The 8,322-nt window shown below is 44.2% G+C and overlaps 1 protein-coding gene across 2 annotated transcripts; it reads right to left on the bottom strand.

The window, feature by feature from the left end:
- Positions 1 to 298: 298 nt before the first annotated feature.
- safb (scaffold attachment factor B) lies at positions 299 to 7,745 on the bottom strand. 2 transcript variants are annotated; one of them, XM_040052974.1, is made up of 21 exons: positions 7,460 to 7,745; positions 7,062 to 7,158; positions 6,766 to 6,830; positions 6,465 to 6,680; positions 6,319 to 6,378; positions 6,190 to 6,229; positions 4,956 to 5,382; positions 4,525 to 4,568; positions 4,330 to 4,439; positions 4,080 to 4,229; positions 3,655 to 3,743; positions 3,381 to 3,430; positions 3,196 to 3,281; positions 2,937 to 3,079; positions 2,637 to 2,787; positions 2,300 to 2,496; positions 2,030 to 2,198; positions 1,570 to 1,643; positions 1,427 to 1,485; positions 1,287 to 1,341; positions 299 to 1,195 (listed from the first exon to the last, which is right to left on the bottom strand). In XM_040052974.1, the coding sequence occupies exons 1-21, from the start codon at positions 7,610 to 7,612 to the stop codon at positions 1,075 to 1,077; spliced, it is 2,556 nt and encodes an 851-aa protein (XP_039908908.1). In that variant the 5' UTR covers positions 7,613 to 7,745; the 3' UTR covers positions 299 to 1,074. The 2 variants fall into 2 exon arrangements, with proteins under 2 accessions (XP_039908908.1, XP_039908909.1); XM_040052975.1 differs by having other exon boundaries at positions 2,682 to 2,787; positions 7,460 to 7,744.
- Between the last annotated feature and the right edge of the window lie 577 nt (positions 7,746 to 8,322).

Raw genomic sequence — 8,322 nt, 5'->3', positions numbered from 1 at the left:
TAATTTCCATTCATAACCTTCTTTAATAATAATCAGGCCTCATACCGCTTCATTTCTGAGAGCCACGAGGACTGTTTCATAAACTAGGACAGGACATTTTCACTGCCATGTCCAGTAACTGTTGGTGCAATTTTATTTGCAAAAGCTAAATAAGCGAGTACCACTGATGCCACAATATCTCTAAAAATCTGACAAAAATAATGCGCATGTGCATTGTGCAGTTTTATACCCGTGGCCCGAGCTTCTGTGCCACCGAGCGGCGAAGAAAAGGTTTTAAAAACATCCACAAAACTAGGAAGACATTTGAATCACGACCACACATTTAATTCTAGAATTTATCACAAGTCTAAAAGGAAAACTAGAAAAACAAAAACGTTACAAGCAAGGAGAAAAAAAGTGTGACATTTAATTTTAAAACGCTTTCATCTGCAACAAACTTTCACTGAGCATCTTTTTAAAAATGACGAGAACCTGAAACTCTCAAATTATTTTCAATAAAGTTTCATCAAAAAACAAAACAACAACAAGAAGAAAAAAAAACCTTCTAAGGGCTTGGATACAGAAAGGAGGCTTGTGAGGTTAGGTCCAGGAACTCAGGCGTCTAAAGCCTCTTTCAGACATGCGCTCTTCTTCATTGAACTGACGGCAACAACGTATCAGCATCCTGATCACTCGTCCTTAAAAGACAAAAAATAAAAATGTGGAAATCTGTCTAGGTCAAACCTAGAAACATCCATGTATTATTGAAGCCAGCAATATTACATATCACATGTCTGAAAAGGGTTTAATAAACATCTGAATTTATTTTACACGCACGCACACACACACACACTCACGCCAACTTGCGGATGCATAACAGCTGTGATGTACAAACAAGGTAGGGCTGTATGATAAATACACTATCACTGTATCACAAAAGGATAAACACACTTCCATCGAAAATCGATGGGAATTGTGCCAAAAAGGAAAAAAAATAATCCTGATTTTAAAAAAATGATTTTTTTCTTTTCTTCTTCTTCTTTTTTTACAAAAACAACATAACCACATCATTACACAACCGTCTCCAGACAGGCATCAGTAACGGCGGCCGAAAGCTCCGCCCTGCAGCCCGCTGCCCTGCATCAGCTGGTTCTGTCTGTTAAGCGCTCCGGAGAGAGACTGAGATGTTCCCGTGTTCATGTAGCCGCCACGGCCTCTGAAATCAAAGACGCACCGACATCAGCTCTGTTGTGAAACCAGCGAGGCTAGCTGCAAACAAAACAAGACTGAATGCAGAAGCTACTCACCCAGCCATTCCTCCTCGTGTCATGTGGCTCTGTCCTGGGATAGCTCCATCCCGACCTGGAATTAAAAAAAGAAGAAGAAAGATCCAAGTTAAGACAGCAGCACTTTTATAGCTAATACCTTAAAGTGCAGGTTGACCTACCTTGCCAGGGTCTGTCTCCATCCATCTTACGGTTAGAATCCCAGTCACGACCGCCCTCCCTAATAAGACAGGAAAACGGCATTAGTGGACTATAAAAGTTGCTTATTGTGCTTGAAAAGAAGCCAACATAGAGTGATATTCACCTGGGATTCATGCGCTTGTCATAGCCTCCACCCCAGGAGTCTCTGCCGTCTCTGCCGTGTCTTTCTGAGAAGTGCTGCAAAAGGACAAGACCGCTGAAATTTCTATATTCTCACATGCAGACGCTACATATTCTACACACTAAAAGTTCAGCGTTTAGTGGCTTTTGCTGTTAGTTAAAGCTCTGAACCACAACAACATATCAATACTGTGGGAGCTCACTTTAAAGAGCACTCGTGTTTGATATCCACACGCCAGGCCTGTGAAGCTGCAGTGCTCAGCTCAACTGTGTTTTATTTAACTTAAGTGGCTTTGCCGGTGTGCATGTTCCACATCTAGACTTCAACATGCAGAATTTAGGAGTCAGGGTGGTGCCAACAATAAATATTTGTGGGGTTTTTTGTAACTCATGGTGTTTCTTTTTCTAACAGAATATCTGGGGGGAGGATGCAGGGTTCTTACCTGACCATCTCTGTCAGCACCCATATTACGGGTGTTGTCCCGCCTGTCCATCATCATGTCGTCTTGGTAACGTCCCCTTTCTCTGTGATCAAAATCCTGATAGCGACCGAAGTCTGAGCGGCCGTAACGGTCATCCATGGCCATACGCTTATCAGGCCAGTCATCCTTCCTAAAAAGGAACCACAAAAACCACGAGGATCGACCAGTGAGCAGAGTTGTATCCAGCAGATAAACGCAGCATGCATCAGTGTCACACACACGTCACTGTACCTGCCGTCCATGTCGTAAGGCCTCTTAACGGGGCGCCGCTCCTGTTCATAGCGCAGCTGCTCCTGCTGCCGTCTCAGCTCCTCGCGCTCCCTGAGGATCCTTTCCTGCTCTCGCCGCCTTTCGTACTCGATGCGTAGCCTTTCACGCTCCAGGAACTGACGCTCCATGCGATCTGCGTCGAGGCGCTGCTTCTCAGCCTGCAAATGAAATCATTTGATTACAGTTAATTCATACATTTTTTAGAACTAACAGGGATTAAGGTGAGAAGTGTTTATATGGGAGGAATGAAAGAAAATGTAGTGATTATGTGCAGAGTGCATCGGATTGAGAGTTGTACCAAAGGACGCATATTTGGAGGCAGAGAGGAGTCATGTGACGATACCTCCAACCAGTGTCTCTTCTTCATCAAGTGGTTTCGCTCCTCCCTCTCCCGGAAGAGACGGATGCGCTCACGCTCTCGGTCAGGTCGGAATTCCCGATTGCGATCACTGAATGAAAAAAGAAAAATCAGCTGATATTTATTATCCGATCAAAACCTCAGCTAACTGCTAATATATAGAAGCGTCTTTATGAATACATTCTGTGTTGTTAAGCTCCATGATGGGCTAAGTGTTATTTCTGTATTCATGATCCTTACGTGAATCTGCGTCTCTCGACCTCTCTGATCTCCCTCTCCCTCTGCCTTTGTCTCTCCCTCTCCCTTTGCTCCTTAATCTGATCAAATGACAAGATGTCTTTCCTCTCCTTACTCGAAGAAGTTCGGTCCCGACTCTTGGTGCTCTGAAGAAAGAGCAGAAGAGTGTGAAGACGGGCATGATCTAACCACTTCATGCATCAACAAAACAACACTGATTAAGAGGGAGATGGCAGTTACAGGGTCATTAATCATTACTTACCCTCTCCTTGCTTTTGCTTTTGGTTTTGACACTGATAACAGGCTCTCCCTTGGACTTGTCCATAACTACAGTCCTCTCATTTCGTCCTGTCAAACAATCAAAATTATTAATGTCAAGTATGTAATAAAGGGTTTTTGTTTTTTTTAAAAATCATGTCCAGGTGGAAATTCTAACACATCTCACACCTTTGCCATCTTTTCCTTCTCCCTCAGACTTCTCATCCTTTCCATCAGACCTGCAGAAACATCCATATTGTCAGAAATCATTGAACAGTCAACCTGATCCTTATCTTGGTTTATACAAAGGGCTAAATGTCTGACAAACTACCCAGACACATGGCATGCTAAAAATATAAATACACCTGTGATATTTAAAACCTCACTGGGCCAAATTTTCCCAGCAGAAGAGGCACTTTTAGCGATATCACTCAAACACAAGTCAACGGTCTGGCAGTCTTACTTGGAGTCAGTGGAGTGTCTCCTGTCAGTGCTAGACCTCTTGGGGTCGTTCTTGTCAGCTGGCTTCTTCCCCGCAGGTTCATTTTTAGCCTGCAATGTTTAAACGGGAACACGTTTATTCACAAGACCAAGCTCAACATCAGCGTGTTTAAAGAAACAAATACCTCTGCCTTCTCTACAGCTTTCTAATTACTTCAGATCGTTTCTAATCTTTGCCATTTCCAACCATTTTATTTACTGCATGTTTTTTTTATTTAGAGCTAACACTTTAGCCTGATTACAACCATCAGTTTAACAAAGTTTTAGGCATTGCAATACAACTAAACAGAAAACAGACTGCTGCTTCCAAATGATCAGACTGTCAGATGAAATGTTAGTTACTGTAGAATAAATACTAAAATCAGCCGTCCTTCTCCCCACACTCACCCGCTCCACAGAGATCATCCTGCCATGCAACTCGGTCCTGTGAAGGTGGCTGATACACTTGGTTGCTTCCTCTGTGGATGACATGGTGACAAACCCGTAGCAGCGAGCACCGGGACTTTTGGCATTGGTCACCACCTTAGCTCCGACAACCTGCAGGACATTTATAAAGTCCATAAATATTTATTGTTGCGTCCATGCAGAAAGTAACTGTCTGGTGACACTGGTGAGAGACCGTTTTTAATCGACTAACCTTGCCATATTTGCTGAAAAGCGTCTTCAGATCAGTCGCTCTGGTAGTGGAAGAGAGGCCACTGACCCACAGATTCCTGCTGCTGCTTGCTGCGGCCCCAGCTCCAGCACCTACACATGTGCACCATAAAATTAATGAGCACACAGCCACTGAAAACAAGACCACCAAGACAAAGAAGCCATTTGATTTACTCACCCTTTTCATCCTTCGACTCGGTCTTGCCATCTTTCTCCTCAGAGCTAGAGAAGAAGGGGAAAAAAAAGCCATCAACCTACAACGGTGAGGATGTTGGCGAGGACATCCACGATCTTCTGGCACACATGTTTGTATTTCTGTTATATAGCATCTCTCATTGCCTACAGCGATCAACCCAACATGTACCATAGTGCAGTGATGTATTGGCGAATAAATGGAGTTATATCCTCTGGCAATCCGAATAGTTAGGTTTTTAATGGATAATAAAGTAGGACAGGTGAGTGCAAGGAATGAAAAATGGGGGAACCAAAACAAAACAAATGTACAAAACGTTTTTACCTCCAAAAGAGCATCCAAATTTTGCTAGCACAAAGGGGCCAAAGCAACAGAGATAACCATTTTTGGTTTCTAGTATACAGAAAGCAACAAACCTCTTTTTCTGATCATCGCCCTCTACAGAAGAGGACTCTTTCAGTGTCGAGGCTGAATCCGCAGCAGCTTTCTCTTCTGTCTTCTCATCCTCCTCAACCTTCTTAGCCCCCGTTTCTGAATCAACAGTTTCAACCTCGCCGCCCTGTTTGCTTACACTAACAGCCTGCGACATTTTGTTTTCACCGTCAAGTGTCTCTTCTGGGGCGTTCTGTTCCTCCCCAACCTCTTTGGGATCAGTCCCCACAACATCCCCGCTGCCCTCCGCATCTCCAGCGGCAGTCACGTTGGACTGGGCACCTGTGTCGGACACACTTTCTTCCCCTCCGGCGGTGGCTCCTTGGTCTTCTTCAGGGCTCGTCTCGTGGCTCTGGTGTTGATCTTCGTTATGCGGCTCAGATAAACAAGACCCGGCTACTTTGTCATTTTCTACGGATTTAACAGGAATAGAATGGCACATAGTTTAATCACTTCTGAAACACATCAATGGTTAACGAGGAACTGGCAAGGCCTGGATTAGGAACGTCATGACCACTGGCCTGTGCTCTTAGAACTATGTATTAAAACGATGACCCTAAAGAGAGACTGGAAAAGGGCCCAAAGGCTGTTGGGACAACCGAGCAACTAAAGGGGCTAAAACTCATTTCTCAAGCTCAACCACTTCACTCTTTTCACCTGATCCAAGACAGACAAAGAGTAGAGTGCTGAAGAGAGCCACAACATCAGCAGTACACCGGAGGCTCGCTGAACTCCATCTTCTTTCAGCCTTTGAGACTTTTCCAGCGTCCATTGGTAGTGAGCAGACCTTCAGCTCAAGTCCAGCAGTTTCTTATCCAGCTGATTTATGATTCACCGTCTTTAAAAAGTCGTAAGAGTTGACAAATCTTGATGCATCTTCTTTGCCTTGACCTTCACGTGGCAACCTAGAAACACTACAATCACCTGCACAGCTTAAACCTCCCTCACCTTGAAACTGAATTGCTGGCAGTGTGAATCAACTTGTTAACCACAGTCACGTGAGCGTGTGAGAAGATATATGGTAACTTGACCGATATTTACAAATGAACAAAGAAAAGATCATATGTGGCTAAACAAATTTCAACACCAAGTCAGCAATTCCCTTTGGGCTTCCAGTCTCTCTTGTTGGTTGAAACTAAACAAAGTGTTTGCATTTTCAAGCTTAACACTGCACATCTACACCTCAACCTTATGATGAGCCAATTTTTTTTACAGTACCTGTTTCTTCTTTTGTGTCGTCAGCCTCTGGATCCTGAGCCTTTAACACAGAAAATTATGTCTCGTTCAAAACGTTATCGTGTTTTAACAGGCTCTGCAGGCGTAAGAAATACTTGTCAGTAAACCTACCACATTGGCTGCTGAAAATGTTGCATCTTCATCCTTATCCAGCATCTCAAATTCATCCATCTGTTAAAATATATTCAAATAAACTAACATTAAAACAGAGTTACAAGTAAAGATTTAGCAGACAGGTTTCTAGTATTATCTCTCACCTCTGGACCTCTCGTGTCTTCTTCTGACTCGAGTGCCCTGTAGTCATTTTCTTCATTCATCCCCGAGTCGTCCTCTCTGTAAAAGTTCTCGCTTCCATACTCGTCATCTTCAGCCGGTATTCCGTTGTCATTGTCAGTCTCATCCAGAATGTTCATGTCAAGGATGTCCATGTCCTGCATGTTCTCATGTTCATGCTCATCCTCCTGATTATCCTCCTGATGAGACAAAGACGTTTTTAAATACATCAGCCGTAGCATCCAAACTGGAGGAAAAGCAAGATAATCCTATCAATAAACTTACGTGGCCATCGCGGGAATCCTCCTCCATAGTGCCATCCTCCGGTTCATCGTTCTCCTGCTTGGTATCTAAAGAAAATACACTTTCGTTTAGTCTTCACCTGATTTTGCCAGGCGTCTAAATCTCTCCCACGCATATTCTGTTACCCTTGCTCTTGCTATACTCTTCTTTTATAACGAAATACCGTAATTGTTCACGAATGCTGCACAAGCACGAAATACAACCTGCCTTGCAGAAGCCTCTCGGGCACAGCAACAAACGGAAAACATGCTGTTTTAAGAGTTTGCTGCAAACCTTACCTCTGGCAGCGCGTTTAGGTGTGACGTTGGCCTTTTTGGGGGTCAACTCCGGAGCGACGATAATCTCGTCGGGATTCCCACCCTCCTCCTCGATTGCCTGTTTGTCAAGAGTACGGCAAAAACGCTTTACAGGTTGTACATTTAAGCAACAGTTGAAATAAAAAAAAAACACGTCAAATAGGTGAATGCACGCAAATTAGCGGCATTAGCGAGTTATTTGGTACAAGCGCATGCTAGCACTTAGCATACATTTAGGGTCAACGGCCTCGTAGCGTAATAAGCTCGAAATTTTGCGGCTGTGTGAGCGTCAAACTAAACTTCTATAATGCAGGCCTTTATGTGCATTTTAAGCATTGTTATTCAGCGACTGGTTGTTTAAGGGACTGTAAAATTCAGACCTTTTTAAGACGCTCTGATAGCACGCTCTTCACGCCCGTCGTGTCCAGGTTTCGTTTCTTCAGCTCGGCCTTCAGGTCTATGACCCGCAGCTCCGACAGTTTGCGCACTTCTGCACCCTCCGGCACCTCCACATCTGCTGATGGGTCAGCCATCGCAAGACACGGGAAAATATCTCTTCAGCTTGCAATAGTAATAATAATATTCCTTCAAAGAGCCGTGTTTACTGGCGCCGCACAACGAATGGAAGCAGCGGGATTACTAAATTACTGCAAAATGGCGGATGCTGCAAGCAGAGGTGGTGACGACACAGCGCAGGCGCAGTGCAGCGGTAGTGCGGCGACTGGCACCAATCAGCGACAAGGATCTGATGGCCGGGAGAGCGCAGAGTATAGTAAAGTAAGCAGCTGCTGTTATTTATGCAAGCGTTAAAACACGATAAAAGCACACAGACAGCTATTTTAGTTAGGAGCTCTTCTTTTCTGCTCCCATCACCTCCTCTGTTACACCAACCATATCCACTCGCTCCACCCACTCCACCCTACCTGCACTCTTTTTCACATGTCTTGTGCACTTTCCCTTGCTTTGGATGGTTGACCCCAAGTATTAAAATTCTTCCTCCTTCACTCTTACACCTGTCTCCCTCTCATTCACACACTGCTGACTTTTATTCCTTTTCTCTCCAGTGCATACCTGCACCTCTCCAGGCCATCTTCCACCTTCTTCCTATTCGTGTCATCTTTGAACGTCATAGTCCATCTCTGCAAGCAAGAATGATCTCAGATGTAATCCCACCCCCAACTTAAACCCATATGTCCCTCCAGCTGCACCTCACCACTGTCTTACTGTCCTCATAAATGTTTTT

The sequence above is a fragment of the Simochromis diagramma genome, unplaced genomic scaffold, assembly GCF_900408965.1.
Source record: "Simochromis diagramma unplaced genomic scaffold, fSimDia1.1 OVJJ01000419.1, whole genome shotgun sequence".
In the NCBI taxonomy this organism is placed as follows: domain Eukaryota; kingdom Metazoa; phylum Chordata; class Actinopteri; order Cichliformes; family Cichlidae; genus Simochromis; species Simochromis diagramma.
The sequence above is the reverse complement of the archived record's forward strand: the minus strand, read 5'-3'. Positions and strand labels throughout refer to the sequence as shown.

What these genes read in the sequence shown, in the direction of transcription:
- safb (XM_040052974.1), bottom strand. Translation starts at nt 7,612, where the DNA reads ATGGCTGACCCATCAGCAGATGTGGAGGTGCCGGAGGGTGCAGAAGTG. An exon ending in CGACACAAAAGAAGAAACAG is followed by an intron (nt 5,383 to 6,189) that starts GTACTGTAAAAA and finishes TTAAATCCGTAG; the next exon opens with AAAATGACAAAGTAGCCGGG. An exon ending in GGCGATGATCAGAAAAAGAG is followed by an intron (nt 4,569 to 4,955) that starts GTTTGTTGCTTT and finishes CTTCTTCTCTAG; the next exon opens with CTCTGAGGAGAAAGATGGCA.